The sequence below is a fragment of the Melozone crissalis genome, unplaced genomic scaffold (assembly GCF_028551555.1).
Source record: "Melozone crissalis strain CALT ecotype California unplaced genomic scaffold, PUWL_Pcris_2 ptg000019l_1, whole genome shotgun sequence".
NCBI lineage: Eukaryota > Metazoa > Chordata > Aves > Passeriformes > Passerellidae > Melozone > Melozone crissalis.
In genome coordinates this window covers 15,065,616-15,082,673 of record NW_026535797.1, presented here as the reverse complement: position 1 = coordinate 15,082,673, position 17,058 = coordinate 15,065,616, and the positions used below count along the sequence as shown (strand labels likewise).

The window sequence follows — 17,058 nt, the reverse complement described above, 5'->3', positions numbered from 1 at the left end:
TGCTCATAAACAAACAAACACAATGCCTAAAGCAGAATTACATACCAGATACAAAAGCTCCAGTAAAAAGTGCCTCAGTTGCCTTTACAGTTGTAGAAAAACCCATCTCCTACATCTTATAAGAGATAAATGGGCATTTCAACCCAAAAATTTCCTGCAGCCCTTGTATCAGTATTCAACTTTTCAAACAAAAAGAAATGATGGAATTGGTTGATTGCAAACTGTTAGTTAACATTTAGTAACTGCTCAAAGTTTAAGAGCAACGTGCTGAACTCAAGCAGTTGAAGAAGGAGGAAGCCATTTTGGGTGTGGCACCTGCAAAGTCAACAGGTGCTTTCTTTAATTAATTTAGAAAAACACCCTCAAAGCAAAATTATGATTCACATTCTGGGAAACAAGAGGCTGGGGGAAAAGGGAACTCACAGGAGCTGTAGAAAATTAGGTATATTTGCTGTCATCAAATCTGAGGAACAGCCCTTACATTCTGAGCAATTCTATAGTGGGTAAAAAAATGTTCAACGAAGTCTCAGGGAAATCAGTTCTTACAAAGTGGACGATAATATCTGCATTTAACTCGTGGGCAGCAGAGCTTTGTGCTATGATTGGCTGCCATCTGGGCTCCATCTGACAGCAGCAGATTGGTATTCTCTGCACACGTCCTCGCAATTCCTGTCGCCTGTGTTTGCTGTCCCTTACACATACACACAATACATTATTTACTCAACTATAAACATTTCTGTAATGTACACAAGCAGCATCTACAGTGCAATCACGCATCAGCATTCAAGAGCAATCTAGTATTAATAGTACACACATCTACTCTTTTTACAACTGTTTTATAATAAATATTTTTAAGGGTGCAAAGATTTTCTAAAGCTTAGAAACATTTCAGTTTCTTGTTCGCTTTCCTCTAGTCCCTGAATAATAAGAGTTCAGTATTGTATGCATTATATTTTTGCTTTCATGAAGGTAACTTTCTGTTAAGCAGGTTAGTTAAATAACTGCAATGGGAACTGTAAGTGTGACTGAGAACAGAGCAAAGCAGCTGATGTGTTAGCACTGCACAGGAATATTTTCCTTCAGAAGCAGCAATTTCATAAGTAGGCTATCAGCATCGGTGCACAAACCAAAACTCCCACAGAATCAACAAGGACAGCTCTGTCCACACTTAAAAGAGCAGAAGATGTTATTCCTCTCCATTTATTAAATGATTCAACATTGCGGTATGCCTGCAACTAATTAGTATGATCAACACAGTGCAGGGCAGGAACAAAAGCAGACCAGCCTCTGAGATGTGCTGATGTAAAAGCACACAGGAGTATACATTTTTAAACCCTGTCATATAATTTATAACCATTATGTACTAATCATTCCTTGATGGAACTTTCATTTATAAGACTGAAGTTAATGCCATTTCTGATTAGGCCTGTCTCAGGATATTAAAACTGACCACCAGGTTCATTCACTTGCTAGCAGTTAAGTAACTAACTTTCTTTTAGATTGTTTGATACTAAACATTATAAAAACCCAGGTCAGCTACTGACAAATCAGAATGAAACAGATGCATGTAAATAAAACATAAATGAATGGCAAGAGAGAGAGAGAGAGAAATATAGTTATATTTGCTAAGTCATATACTTACCATTAGCACTGCAAAGTTACTGAAGTGTGTACACTGAATGTTGGTAATATTGCCTGCAGAACTAATTATGTGGCACCCTTCTCCCCACCAGCCTCCATGTCCATCTAGAAGGTCAAAATCCCAGAAGGCTGCAATGGGGTCTATACCCCGTGCAAAGTGCCTCAATCCTATAGTAAGAGGGCTAGTGAGGTTTCCGAAACTGCACCCATCTGCAAAAGGAAAAAACTGAATCAGAGAGACGGCGTGGAAAACCCTTTAGTGATGAATGCTCTGTAAAGAGACCAGATGCACTAAACTAGGGGGGAAAAAGCCAGGGGACATAAAATCTTAATGGTCAAAATCAAAGGTAGTGCTCACATCGGAGAAGTTTGCAATGGTATAAATAAATCTGAGCATTTCAAACACATATTGTGTCACAATGATCTAATAACTCGTCACAAAGGAGACCTTTTTCATTGTTTCAGATTCTTCATTTATGACCAGTATTACACTATTGCCCATGTAACTGCAGAAACGGCTCAGTTTCATGGATGATTATTAGCTGAGACAATTCTGCACTTTGAAAGTAACATTCAAAGATTTTAAAACGTTAATAGAAATGAGAGCACTATTCAGTGTCGGGCAAAATTAGTAAAATTGCATGGGTGAGTAATTAACCAAAATACTGATTCACTAGCACATACAATGTATGCCGTTTAGATAAAAGTCTTTAACAACACCTTTTTTACATCCATCGCATCAGAAAGTATACTGCTGAGTATTGATACATGCAACAGGGCACTACTCCCACTCCAAAAGCCTTATTTTTACCAGTGCCTAGGACATTAACATTGCAACTGCAAAGAGTAAAACAAGGATCCTTCCGATAGCTTTAAGGAGCAAGCATCTGTAACAACACAGCCAACAAACAGCAGCCCAGAATTTGCATTCTAATCGTAGCGCAAGGGCATTTCTTTATTTGCAGGACAATCTGAACAAAACCGTGCAGACAGGAACAATTGCAAACATTGTACTAAAGGCAGAGACTGTATCCAGCCTCCCAGCACATTGCATACTCTACCCCTCTATTCTCTGCACAATCAAGTATACCGTAGCTTTTAGATGAAAGAAAATAATGCATAACAGCTTCTCACCTATTTTAGCAAAAACAGCTGGTGTGGCAACCGTCCTACGTTTCCCGTCATCTGCGAGATTTGATGAGTTTCCTGTGCTAGGAAAGAGTTTTCCATTCCGAAAGACAATAAACTGTAGCTTGCAAGTGGAGTTATCAACAGATTGCCAGGCTGAAGACTGAGAGAAGACAGACTGTGGCAAATGAACTGAAGCTACTGCTACAGCATTCTGTACAATGAGAAAAAAAGAGAAACATTTAAAATGCAAATCACAACAGGGTTGCTTTCATGATGTTTTAAACTCCTGTACAAGAAATGTATGCTGCCTTCCTTTTCCAACAGTCTGGAAGCAACCAAAGAAGCACGGGCTGTAACCATGGGAATAGGATTGGTACAGTGCATATTAAAAGGGAAAACGTTTTGATTGAATGTGAGAGTCTATATGGTCAAGCTCCCTGCTGCAGAGGTGAGAATGGTTCTTACCGTGCCTGCTAGAGGGTCCATCAACACTGCAGATCTGATTTAAAGAGACAACCTCTACCAGGTTTTCTCCTTCACTTAAAATAGAATCAGACAACTTACATTAAAACATTTCTCCGAAAGGGTACTTAAAGGGTATAAAAATAATTTTATTATTAAAACAAATTACATCTGCAGAGAACTGCAAGTGCAGTAAACAACACAGTTTAGGAATATGTTTTTCTTGCTTCATATAAGGAAAATCAGTTAACTATGTTTTAGTCATGCAGGATTAAAAACATTACAAACATTAATGTAAAAGAAGAAAACAAAACAACACGGGGAGAAAATGCATGAAGACTGTCAGATCACTATAATGGCTTTGAGTTGTGTGTTACATACCCTTTTACAAGCAGATAAATCCCTTACAGCAGAGCTATAAAATATACCAAACATTGTATTTTGAGGACTTCACTCATCAAGTATTTTTTTCCTGCCAAAGTAGCAAACTAATCATTAAAGACTGAGATATTTACAAGGAATAACAAATGATGAGCAATGGGAAAATAAACAGGGAGTCTGTCCTGAGCCTTGATGTGAAAAGTGTATGTATTTAAAAACAAACAAACTACAAAATGTTCTAATTTGCATTTCCCCCAAGGGTAGAGTAGGGCTCTGTGCACATAATTTACATAGATTACCACTGTTTGCTCATAGCACATGTGCACTACCTATTTCAGAAGTAAAACAATGATCTTCACAACACTATAAAGAAACATGACATTTAATATACGTCCTTGTGCTGGGAAAAATACACATGTGAGAGATAAAAGGTGTAACAGAGATCAGCAAACTAAAATGAGTATGAGAAGCATCTAGTGACCACAGAATAAATATGGAAGGAAGGCATGAGTAGTCTGTGATGTCATTTGAATGCTTAAATAAAGAGATAAAGGCTTCTGTACACCATTTTCCTTTTGCCATATATATTTTAGGAAGGTTTTGAGATTTTAACAGTACAACTGCAAAAATGTCCTTTTAAAAATAGTAAAAATAAAAATTCAATCTAGGCAATGCTGCTCATTAAAAGTACTGAGAAAAAAAGAGCAAATAGCAACAGAACATTTCTACATTAGAATTTTAAATTATTATGAAGGCTTTAATTGGTATTAACTGAGCTAAACATCAAGCACTCATCCTGAGATTGTTTCCACTGTCTAATTCACTAAAGCTGTTATAATTGGCTTTATTTCATGCTTCTGAAATAGACACGTTTTACTCTGTGATATCCCAAGTATCTGCATATGCTGAACCTCTGATGATTCAATTTTGTCCTTAAAATTGCTATGAAAAAGTATGTACTGAGTCTTAAAAAAGTGTCATTTATCAAACCAGATCACTGTTGAGGGCTTATGTGGGGACGTACAGATGTGCAAAGAGGTTATGGTGCAATTAAGTTTATATTTATGCTGGATTTTTATTATTATTCTGTGCTGGAAAAAGCAACAATGACGACATATTAAATTGCACTAATTACTCATTATACACAAAAAGAGAAAGATAGAAGCATATGAATAAGCTTATGATAATGAAACCGACAGCTAAAGGCACTGGGTTAAGCAACAGTGTGCTATGACTTGACAAAAGCAGCCCTACACAAACCAGAGAAAACAACAGGTTTATAGCACTTTTGCTAAGAGGGCAAATCATCTAATTTATTGTGGTTCTTTAATTGCTTCTCCATTGGGACTTACTGATACTAATAGGAAAAAGTAATGGTGTAGACAGAGCTTGCCTGTGGGACCAGGGAGGTGCGGAGTGGGAGCTGCTCCCACCTGAAGCACAGGGAGCTGGGGCAGGTGGCTGGGCTGCCTGGGCTGGGCAGGGCCAGCTGCCCCAGCCCTTCCCTTCCCTTCAGTGCCCAAGCAGGGCTGGACAGGACCAGCTGCCCCAGCCCTTCCCTTCCCTTCCCTTCCCTCCAGTGCCCAAGCAGGGCTGGGCAGGACCAGCTGCCCCTTCCCTTCCCTTCCCTCCAGTGCCCAAGCAGGGCTGGGCAGGACCAGCTGCCCCTTCCCTTCCCTTCCCTTCCCTCCAGTGCCCAAGCAGGGCTGGGCAGGACCAGCTGCCCCTTCCCTTCCCTTCCCTTCAGTGCCCAAGCAGGGCTGGACAGGACCAGCTGCCCCAGCCCGTCCCTTCTTTCCCCACCAGTGCCCAAGCAGGGCTGGGCAGGGCCAGCTGCCCCTTCCCTTCCCTTCCCTCCAGTGCCCAAGCAGGGCTGGGCAGGGCCAGCTGCCCCAGCCCTTCCCTTCCCTTCAGTGCCCAAGCAGGGCTGGACAGGACCAGCTGCCCCAGCCCTTCCCTTCCCTTCAGTGCCCAAGCAGGGCTGGGCAGGACCAGCTGCCCCAGCCCGTCCCTTCTTTCCCCACCAGTGCCCAAGCAGGGCTGGGCAGGGCCAGCTGCCCCAGCCCTTCCCTGCCCACAGAGACCCTGCAGCACCCAGCAGGGAGGGAGGAACGTGCCCACGGTGCCCCAGCCTTACCCACGGATGCAGCTCCACATCACAGGGCCAAGGCTGAAGGCAGGGAGGAAAGGCTGCACTCAGCCCTCAGTGGAATTAGTGTGGACTGGTTGCACTGCTCGGGCTGACCGAGCAAATCTCAAACATGCAGCAACATCAAATTATTTACTTGACAAAAAGACACATTTACAGAAAATGTTTTCCTGATCAGACTTCAGGACAGCATTTTTCCCTTGTTGTCTGCTCAAAATGAATATGAATACCCATAGCACAAACTATTTAATAAACTTCACTAAATTGCCTACAGTCACTACCTGGAGTCCAGTTTTATTGTGAACACTGCCCACTTATACTACCTGTTACTTCAGGGTTTTTTTGCATGCAGGCAGTCTGGTGGAGTAAAAGGCAAAGGACAAATGTACACATAAAGTCAAACTACATGCTGCACATCAAATATTTGCTTAGCAATTCCTCAAAATTAAACACCCAACTGTCTGCTACAGCAAGACAGCAAGCCTCCCAACAAGATCCTGTAGTAGGATATTAATGAAAGATGCACATAGTGAAAAGGTCCACACATTCATGGTGCTGTTTAAAAATATGAACAAATACATTCTTTTCATCTAAGATGTGTGAGAATTTTCAACAGTATTACTTATTATTCACATGAGAGGGAGGATGTGAGCACTGAGGTAGTTCCTATTATTGTAGTAGAGGATGGAGGGAACCCAGCTAAAGGTTCAGTTTTATATTCTGCTAATCTTATGTGAAGTAAAGCATAAGTCAGTTCCCCACTCCTGCCTCAGTTTTCCTCTCACTTAGGTGAGATTAAAGTGATGGCATTTGTTTTGTACTGTAAGATACTCCAGAGTTCAGAGATTAAATACAATACAGGAACACGTATTACTAAAACCAATGACAGCAACATCAAGTTTTGAGGGAATTATTGTACTTCAGATGCTTCAAAATTCACATAAATAATTTCAACTAATTTTTTTTATTTGGACACCATATCACCACATCACATGGGAACTGAAGTATCTGAGCATGCTAGTGGCAAGAAGCTACCTGCACCTCTGAGAAGAGAGAAAGAGCAATGCAGACCCACCATAGGAGCCACAGCCTTGCAGTGACAGCACTGGCGCCTCAAATTTTCCTGGAAAAGCTTACAGTTTGTGTCAGCATTTCACCAGTCAGGATTTAGACATTCTGTGAGTGTTTTCAAAACAGAATGTCAATAATCCCATCATGACTCCATTTCAGTTTCAGTCCTATTAACTGGATTGTACTGGCATTGATTAGAAAAAGGGAATCCTGAACATACAGTGTAGATTCTTCTAAGGAGCATTTTTCTTGCAGAAAATGCTTGTCTTTAAAATGAAAACTATTCATAGACATCCACCCATTTGCACACAAATATCATAGAAATGATGCAATTTTCAAACCCTCTGAAGTGTCTTCCATGTCATCTGCCCAGATATCTGAAAATCTGCTGTGTGACCTGCAGCCAGGGAAAGAGGGCTTATCAGCTCTAAACCAGCTCTAAGGATTTTCTGGGAGGCTTCCTAGGACTCGTGGGTCCTAGGACTTCTTGGAACCTGGTCAACTTTCCAAAAAGCAAAATGAAAGGCTGCTTTAAACACTCTGAAGCTAATTTGGACAGTACAGTTTTATAAGTACTTTTGAAGTTTTGGGGTTTGTTTCCATTTTAGACCGATTTTTGTGTGTGTGTGTGTAATTTTTCAAAATATCTGAGGCACCAAAACAGAACCAATAAATCCAACTGTATTCTTAAAAATCTCATTCTAAAGCAGAAATGGTCCTCAGGATATTGGGAGCTACGGACTCTTGCAACTCATGTATGTGTGGCCCTTATTAAAAATGTTTTAAGGGAAAAATTAGAGATTTAAAGTGAAGTTTTTCCCTAGGCAGTTTTATTCTGGTGGCACTCCATTTCCTATAATGAATGCTAGCATTTACAAGGAGTTTTTAAGTGTTTACGAAAGACAGCCTGTTGCCTTAGGTGACGTTGTGATATGTTGGCCCTTCTACTTTCTTAATTCCTTTAAGAGACCTGCTCCCATTTACTCTTGAAACTTTGCTTTCCCATTACAGTGCTCAACTTGCCTAAAATTTAGCATAATGCTGAGAGACCATACTCATTATCAATCATTATCAAGAAACCTACTTGGTAACCACTGTGGAATGACAAAAATCAAACTATTTTCACAACTCTTCCTTGTGCATGCCTTGGTACTAGATTGACTTTTGAGTTCAGGCACAGCATTTATGTTTAAGATAAAATATATTTCACAGGAAACCATCCAATTCTTAGTCCTCAGAGCAGTCATAGGGTACATTTTTCTAGTCAGCAATTTCCTTAACTTAAAAACCAGCACCTTAACAACAGGTCAGAGGAAGTCTGAAGAAAAAAAACCAAAAAAACGAATGAAGTCACCTAAAACCTGGAGGAGAACTGGAAAAGCAGCTTCACTGTTTCCAGATTTCAAAGACTCAGATAAAGTAGTGTAGAGATTCAGATGCAAGACACCATATATTAAATTATTAAACATATAAGGGTGCTGCCAAAATAGGCACAAGCTATATAAAGTTACAGTAAAAAAAGTAGAAGCTAAGCTCTATAGGTAATAGCTGTATTATTAAATATGTACTGAGTTAACACTGTGGTCATCATAATAAAATCAAGCAAATAAATTATTTATACATATATAATAGATTGTATTTAGTCCCTCAAATAAGACAGCAGATCCTTAGAAGCAATGGAAGATTTCAGTTTGTGGTTTATGTTAAAGATTTAGTTGTTAACAAATAGAAAGAGGCACAATTGTGTTTTCCACCTGTCTCTCCTGGTAGGTGTTTAACCAACACTCCTTTGGAATTATTTCAGCACAAAATATATGAGATAAGCACAGGCATTTGGCCCAGTTCTGTGAGGCTTTAGGTAGTCTGTGCATGAGTTCTGATCTCTTTTTCTGGCATGAAAAGAATCAACAAAAAGCCCCCAAAATTTAGACCCGGTGGGAAAATACCAAATAAGGGGTTTGTAAAAATAATGAAAACAATGCCAGTTTGAAAATGCTTATACAAGATAATCAACTTGCCAGGTGCTAAAACAAACAGGATTTCGGGTTTTTTTATTTTTTAATGGGTTGATACCAAACAAGGAAAGTAGAAGTTCTCCAGCCATGCTAATTTACCTACATAATCTTGCTACTAATTTGTCATGGTTTAACTGTGCTTTCTGCAGCGCTGTTTGAACACAAGTCTGGAAAGGCTCCGGGATGACTAGCAGGTAAAAAGCAAAGTTTATATAGATTCCCAGGATGAAATGAAGCAGTACTTACAAAAATGCAACATGAAATTACCTGGCTACTGAGACGAAATTGTTAAGCATGTTGGGCTTATTATGTGGTAAAGTCATTATGCAGTAATTCTGCAGTGTGCATCCATCTCAATTTCTGGAAAACTAAGTACCGAGTCCAAGATATCTTTGTTCTAGCCAGGCATAAAAGATGGTTTGATGCACAATGAAAATGTGGCATAAATTGTAAATACATGCAAATTGCATCAAAATATATTAAAAAAATCTTAATTTGAAAGTTCTCCCTAATTAATAATAAAAAGTTTTCTGGAAAATCGAAAATCTGTTTCAATAAAAATGGATACAGCAAACAGCACTAAAATTTTAGCAAAGCTGATAATGTAAAATAATCTGGAAATCTGATTGCCAGTAGCCCTTTTTCAATAAAGGTAAAAATCAAAAGTCTCCAAATGAGGATTTTATATTTCATATTTGAACATCTTGCAAACTTTCTAAGAAAACGAAAATATGTGCAAACCTACAAGCAACAGCTAACCTGTTAATGAGCTATTGTGAAGGAAAAAGTGAAAAAAAAAAAAAAAGGAATTAAAGAAAAAGACCACGAAGGGAGACAGAGTAGGTTTACCAAAGGTCAATAATGCCAGACCCAAATGATAATTCTCCTCACTAAGTATTTTTCCAGACAAGGCAATACAATTCACCTGATTTTTTTTTTGAGACATTAACAACTAGCAGCAATTAGTTTCAGGTGAATAAGGAACAGGCTACAATTGATAATACAATTATTTACTTTGAAAGGAGAAGACAGGCTGGAGTGAATATATCCAAAGTTAGTGTGAAAATCAGCTTAAACACTTCCAATTTTTGTTTGATGACCTTGAAACAAAGAGGAATGTCATCTAAGACAATGTTCTAAATCATGTTCTACATATTTATAATGAGATTGTCTATTATAAGCTGGTGAAACAAGCACTTTGGAAAGCAAAAGATAAGGACAAGGATGTGAAAGCACTGGTTGATCACAGGATGACTCAGAGCCTCTATGATTTAACAATTAAAAGAAAGACTACAAATACAATCCAGAACATACAAGATGACTCATTTCCATGTAAACATTCTGATTTTAAAGGCCTAATCAGAAATATACACAATTTTGATCAACTAGGCTGAGGAAAAGTCAGTCCAGAACAGAATGGATGTAGAGGATGGTTATTAGGGTCACACTTAGAATGAATAATTTTTTTCACAAGTGGAAAATAAAGGAGCTTAGCTTTGCTAGCCTGGCAAAATGAAAGCCATGTAAGCAAATGGCCAGCATGAGCACAAGGACAAATAGGACACTAGCCAAGAGAAAAAATGCAGACTCAAAATATGCAAATATTTCCTAGCCTTTATAACAGAGAGGTGGGGTACTTTTCAGGCATTATGGACACAAAAAATTACCTACTCTTGAGAGAGTATTTGAAAGCTTTATGACAGAATTACAAAATGAACTTAGAAAGGTTTGATTTATTTCTCTGTTTTACAAGAAGTGTTTAAAATTCCTTCTAAGAACTCATGAATTTCCTGATTAAAGGAATTTTTGAACATTCTACTTACGTCCCCAATATACAGCTAAGAGAGCTCATAAAAATCTCACTAAGAAGAAAAAAAGACTACACAGACATGGTAGGAAAAAAATGTGATAAAAAAAATGTGAAAATTATATTATTATTTTTTTGAGAAACAAGTTTTTTAAAAACATGCTGGACACATGTAAGAGCTGCAGGCAACAAACTTTTTCAGGCAGCACTAAATGACTGCTTCAATTCAGGGTCCACAATTGAACTTGCCATATTGCAAAAAGTTGTACCACAGAATGCATAAAATGCACCTTCCTGGGAATTTAAGAGTTCTTTTGAGTGACCTCTGAGTTTTCAACCAGAATTTATTAGGGTTTTGGGGAAGATCACTGAAGTCTTAAAGGATTTTAGACTCACTCCAACATTCACACTATGAGCTGTGGACCTACAGAGACTCACTGCAGCTTCATTTTTGAAAAGGATGGCTTCTGGCAGTGCATTCTATAGGAAAACTCATCCTCTCAGGAGTTTGGTTCACTGGGCCTTTCAGGGGTGAATTAGCTCCTAGAAATGCTGCACTTTCCTCTAAACAGCCTGTGATGAAGGAGTATTTTTCCTTTTTATTTAGAAGAGCAATTAATCTTCAGGCATTAAATGTATGATTTTTTTTCTGGAAAGATCATAAGAATATTCAAGTTTGTTACATTGATACCATGGTTTTAGTTGTTGCAGATGCACTCAGAGGATGCAAACTTCTGCTAGAATTTTAAAACATAAGGACAATAAAAAACATTCATAAGCTGTCTATGTGGAACTTTCAGCTACATAATTGCAAAGCTATCTCCATGGATCTTAGGAGGGACATCATAATTATACAGATGACCTAACTAACCAAAATATCTTCTACAGCTCATTGACCACCAAATTCAATTTCACATAAATATTCCCAGTTTAGAAAAAGAAATCATGTGAATTCTGAATTAACTGGCATACATAAGTTTTTTTGCCACTTTTAATTTCTTTTTTTAACTAGGTGAATTGTGCTAATGTAGGCCTCATAACAGTATTTCTGCATAGCTTAGTAATTATCATTTATAACAAAATATTATGAATGAGAACAAAGAGAATATTTCCCAACAGTCAGACAAAAAGTGTTACCAAAGTTATTTCTAAAGTTGGAGAAGCACAATTTCATTAAAAGAACATGGGCTACTCGATGGCTTCTATGCATGAGAAAACTTACTTAGTACTAAACAAAATTCAGATGCATTTTAGTGGAGTGCAATACATACCATTACAGATATGATAATTTTTCTAAAAACTTAGATAATTTGTATGGATACATTTATGAGTAGAGAATGATGCAATAATTAGGTAATATAGTAATTCAAAACTGAATTCAATGACTGAATATTGCAATTATTTAATTATACTATAGGACATGATGATAGGACTTCTGATTTCACTGATGTGATATTCACACTTAACTAAGCTAGATAAATAGTAGTTCATCCAGTAATATAAGTGGGAATATAGTGAAAAGGCTTAGTTCAGAAATTTTTAATAAACTATTTTGATATAATTTTTCTGAAGCAAAGGGAGCTTCTGCATTGCCTATGATATACAGAAGTCCAAGTGTTTTTCTGATGCTGCCTTTTCATAAAGATGCCTGCAATGAAATGCTGACATTGCTGCTTGATGACTGCTGAAATATTGTCCCTCTCTGACACTGGAGGAAAGCTGAAACTGCTGAAAATAATTTTAGCATTTTGGATCTTTTAGGAAGTGAATTTAAAGTTTCCACACCATGAAATGATTCAATATTCTGATTTTGAATCATCTGGATATTATCATCAAGAATGTTGCCTATAGTCATTAAGCAATTCAGACCCAACATTATTCTTGCACACGTTTCTAGAAGCAGATGCAAGACCACTACATTCCTTTGCTTTATAGAGACAGTTAAGTATGAGAAAAAGAAAAGCAGAAGATGTGTTTTCCTTTAGTTCCTTTTTATGCAGAGTCACACCTCCCCTTCCCTCAGTTGCAGGATACAAGTTCACTATCCTCACAATAATCAAGAACTTACGCCTCCTCAAGAGGAGCAAATAGAATTTCTTCCCTCCCGTTCCAAAATTAATTTTTCAATTTTGAAAAACTGATACATTTTTATTTCCAATTTGCCAAAATAATAATTTGCTTTCTGAGTTTCAGCCATGTAGCCAATTGATGAGTGCAGTCAGAAAGCACATGTCATAAAAAGAAATGTAAAAAAAAGGAAGTGAAGTGAGTACGGTTACATCAGCAGGAGAGAGGTTCTGTGTCACAGAGGTGTTTGCATTTGGATGAAAGCACTCAAGGGCCTTGAGCTGCATGGAGCTAAGGCACATTTGTATCAGTGATGGCAAGTGAAATTTTCAGAGAATTCTTGTAACTGAGATGTTGAGTGTGAAGGAGAAGACACACTCCACTACTGCCTGCGCCTGAAGCCATCAGCTGAAGTTGCTGCTCCCCAAAGCCCCCATGCAGAATCCCATACTCTGCTCTTCAGCATTCTGATGCACCCAGTGTGGACACAAAATACAAGATATTGAGCTCAGTGTGACAGTGAAATGTTAGCCAAAACTTCACCTCTGAAATTCAGTTCTGGCCAAATACCATGCATGCTGATACATCCACAGGCACATTGTGTCTGTAGCTCATGTGAAAATCTGGTGTCAGTCCTTTAGCTCAGCCAGAAAACATTCAGAGCCAAAGAGAATTCAGCCAGAAAACATTCAGAGCCAAAGAGAGCACTTTTACCTCCAGCTGAATCACTCATCACAGACCACTAGTTTATCTGGGCACACTTCTGTTCTAATAAGAGTTTAGGGATTCTCTATCTTGATTGGTTCTGCTATGTTTTTCTAAGAGTTTTGTCACAGAATGATGAGAAAATCATAAATATTTGCTAGCATTAGTCACTGTAAAATCCAAATCCAACCACAATGGAAGTGAAGTCTGAGCAAACCTTCCATCAGAGCAGATCTCCACCAGCCTACTGATCACCTTATACAGTCCTGTTAGTTTAGAAAGGTTACCTTCTTAAACTTACCTCTTATTTATTAATAAGAAGAAACTTACCTCTTATTTATTAATCTTTTACAGATGCTAATAAAACACCTAGGCATCTGTGAATTTTTTTTTGTTTGTTACCACATAAATAATCACTTGACATAGTCTATGTCATATTAGTTCTAAAAGCTGACTGAATTAAAATCTTAATCTTTTAGTCAAATCAAGTTTTGTAGCTCAGCTGCTTGTGAAATAGTGATAATGCTCCCCTGATTAAGACTTCAAAATATTGCACACATTATCAGTACTTGTCATCTCTCATCACTTGAAAACTCCTGGTTTAAATTGGGTGAGGATGGTGTAATATTTCTGGGGCAGAATGCACTCCATCACTCTCAGCCAAGTGAGTCCCTTGGATTTCAGACACCAAAGGTCACTTGATCCTTCTTATACAGAGGCTGAATCCAGGTGAGGTCTGAGCTAAGCCCAGGAGGAGAATCTCCTCATTCCCATTCAATGACTGTTGAGAATGAGGATTCCTAATATAATGCAAGAGATTTGTGATGTAAGAGATTCCTTTAAATACTCAGGCAGGTGCCAACCCAGCTAAAGTTACATGGGATGAGACTTATATAGTAATAACTAAGGACTCAGCTCAGTCTTCTTTCCCCATTTCTTAGATCCAAAAGAGGGAAAAATAATGATCTTAATTCTTCCAAATATAAAGCTGCTTCCAGTTTTTAGTGTACCACAGGACTGAACAGGAAAACACAGTCTTTTTGTCTTGCTCATGGCTTTTGAATTAATAGTTTCAACTATTAGTGCTGCAGGGCCTGTATACTGAAAAAGCCACAGCAACATGTTCATTAAAAATAGTGGTGTATATTCCATGAAGTGTTCGCTTTTAAAGTCTTGTAAATTAATTATATAAGCACCAAGTTTTCAATTTAATCAGTAGAAAAATTAATTGGTTCACATGGTTATATTGTAAGTATTCACAATGGTCTGAATATTCTTGGTCTTTTCCTCTTGCTCTACTGATTTTCTAATCTTTTTCCATAAAGGTCAATTCTTCTGGCATCAGTATATTTAATGTGTTCGAAAATTTTTACCAGAGGCCTTTATTTTAAAGGACTTCATTTTACCAGTCAGGCACATCAACAGTGTGTATAGTTCAGAGATTCTCAAGGACTTCCCCCGCCACATTTGATGGATTTTTTTTTTAAATGTGTTCTCATTCTTGCTGAATCACTTCCAGTCTCCTATTAAACTGATATGCCTTTATTTTGGACAGTAGCAATGTTCATTTTCTAACATAAAAACTTAATATGTTCACCATTTCACAACCTTTTCCTTCTGGACTTCGCAGCTTTACTTTCTGCATTAAATCAGATGGGAGTACTTTGGTGAATCCTACACATGCACTTCTGGACTTTTACTACTGCTGTACCAGATGCTGACATGAGTACCTGAGAGTATGAATTAATTATTTAGAGCAAGGATCTGAAAGAAATGTGCTCAAGTAGGAAAAGGGGGGTAAAAAAAATCGATACAGAAAAAAGCTGAGTCTCTCATGCCAAGCGAAGGACTAACATCGTGTACAAAATTAATAACTAACATTATTAGCTGAAAGACAGTGTATTTTTTAAAAACTGGCAGAGTCCCAAATTGTCTATCTCAGCAATGAGAAAGACAATTATCATCAGGAGTTCTGAGTCCTGGAAGCTCTATATATCCACAGTGAAATGGAAACACTGATGCCAAAGGAACAGACTCTACTTAAATTTGTGCTCTCATTCTTCACTATTATGTTACATAAAGAAAAAGTGTTTTTCTAGTAATTATGAGGGTCTAGAAAAAAGTAATTCACAAACTAACAAATGGATTTTGATCCTCTTTCCCCAACTACACCTAGAGTTATTGTCTTCTGTTTCTTTCACATAGGACACATTACCTGAAAAGCAAAGGTCTTCACTTAAGCACAGCATTAAGTGAGTATCTCAGCTTTAACAAAATAACTTCAGTTAAGGTCCTATTTTCTTCCACAAATAAATACAAAAATAAAAACTGATAGGCTATTTTGTGCTCTTATGCCGCCCCAAATTTTTATAATATAGCATTTCTCAAATAGACACACATTAAAAATGCACTGACAAGCAGTCACAAGGAAACGAAATCATATTCACTGGTCATAGATATCTTATTGTCTATCTTTTAATTTTATCACCTTGTTGGGCTCTTTGAGGGCCACACCAAAAGCATATTCTCCATACAGTTTTGCTATCCTCCAGCTTTTTAGATACACTTTTTAAATGTCTTTGTTGAAAAGCAATAAGCCAGAAATGATGCAGTATACATATATCTGAACAAAGCATTTTGTTAGTCTGTAACGCAGGCATGGAGAATTCAAGATCCTTGTACTTGCTAAGCCATGGTCTATTCAGCAACATTGTGTTAGCATTACTCACCAAGTGGAATTAAAAACTGCACTACAGTTACCATGACAACCAGCTGTCTCCCACATACAGCATCAGTTTGAATTTGTGCAGACCATTTCTAACAATGATTTAAGTCAACAAATTCGGCATTACCCTAAGGTAAAAATCTGGTTTAAGAACAAATAAATATTTTCGGTTTCATAATATTACTTATCTTACTACATTAATTCCAAGTAGGACTTGGGAGATTTTCAGAGAGCTGCAGTGACTTTTCTTCAAAATTAAAGGTGAATAGTAATCTTCTGCTCAATACAAAGTTGAGGACCATTAAAATTCCTAAACCCCTGAACATGCAGGGAGCTTATGGAGAAGAGACACTGTAACATTCACAGAAGAGCTTGTGAAGAAAATGCATTTGAATATTTATTTAATCATTTTCTAAAATTTACATTTGAATGATGCTGTTGATTACCTTGGATAGTATCACTATCATCAGCGTACGCTCGCTATACAGACTCTTACTAGAAAAGAAAGCTCAACCCATGCTCATCAAAAGTATCAACCAGCAATTCTCCACTGGGAAAATAACCTGAAACTTGGAATATCATTTCTGGGGAATTCCAAAATAACTGCCTTTTCTAGTAAACTACTGGATTTGCTGGGTTTTGCTTGGGTGGTAGATTGGTTTTGCTTTTATTTTCAATAATCAATTGCTCAGTTGCTTTTGAAACAGCCAAGCAACATGAAAAGTAACAGGAATGCATCATATTTACAATGTCTGGTACAACATCACACAGTTGCATGTCTGGTCATCAGCATGAAGGAGCCACCTGGCTACTTCAGATCCTTTTGATTGCCAGGCATTCTTGCAGCAAATGGCCAGATTTGACTGTGGTTATTCAGCCTGGAGAAAAGGAGGCTCTGGGGAGA

At 37.8% G+C, this 17,058-nt stretch overlaps 1 protein-coding gene across 2 annotated transcripts in view; it reads right to left on the bottom strand.

Moving 5' to 3' along the window:
• ADGRA1 (adhesion G protein-coupled receptor A1) overlaps positions 1–17,058 on the bottom strand; it is a 253,397-nt gene that overhangs the window by 46,710 nt on the left and 189,629 nt on the right. Inside the window, exons 1-3 of one of the 2 annotated variants that reach the window (XM_054277072.1) lie at positions 3,238–3,250; positions 2,776–2,983; positions 1,643–1,851 (exon numbers count right to left, since the gene is read on the bottom strand). In XM_054277072.1, coding sequence (XP_054133047.1) covers positions 1,643–1,645 — 3 coding nt within the window. In that variant the 5' untranslated portion in view covers positions 1,646–1,851; positions 2,776–2,983; positions 3,238–3,250. Of the gene's footprint in view, positions 1–1,642; positions 1,852–2,775; positions 2,984–3,237; positions 3,251–17,058 lie in introns of those variants that run through there. The other variant, XM_054277071.1, reaches the window with a different exon arrangement.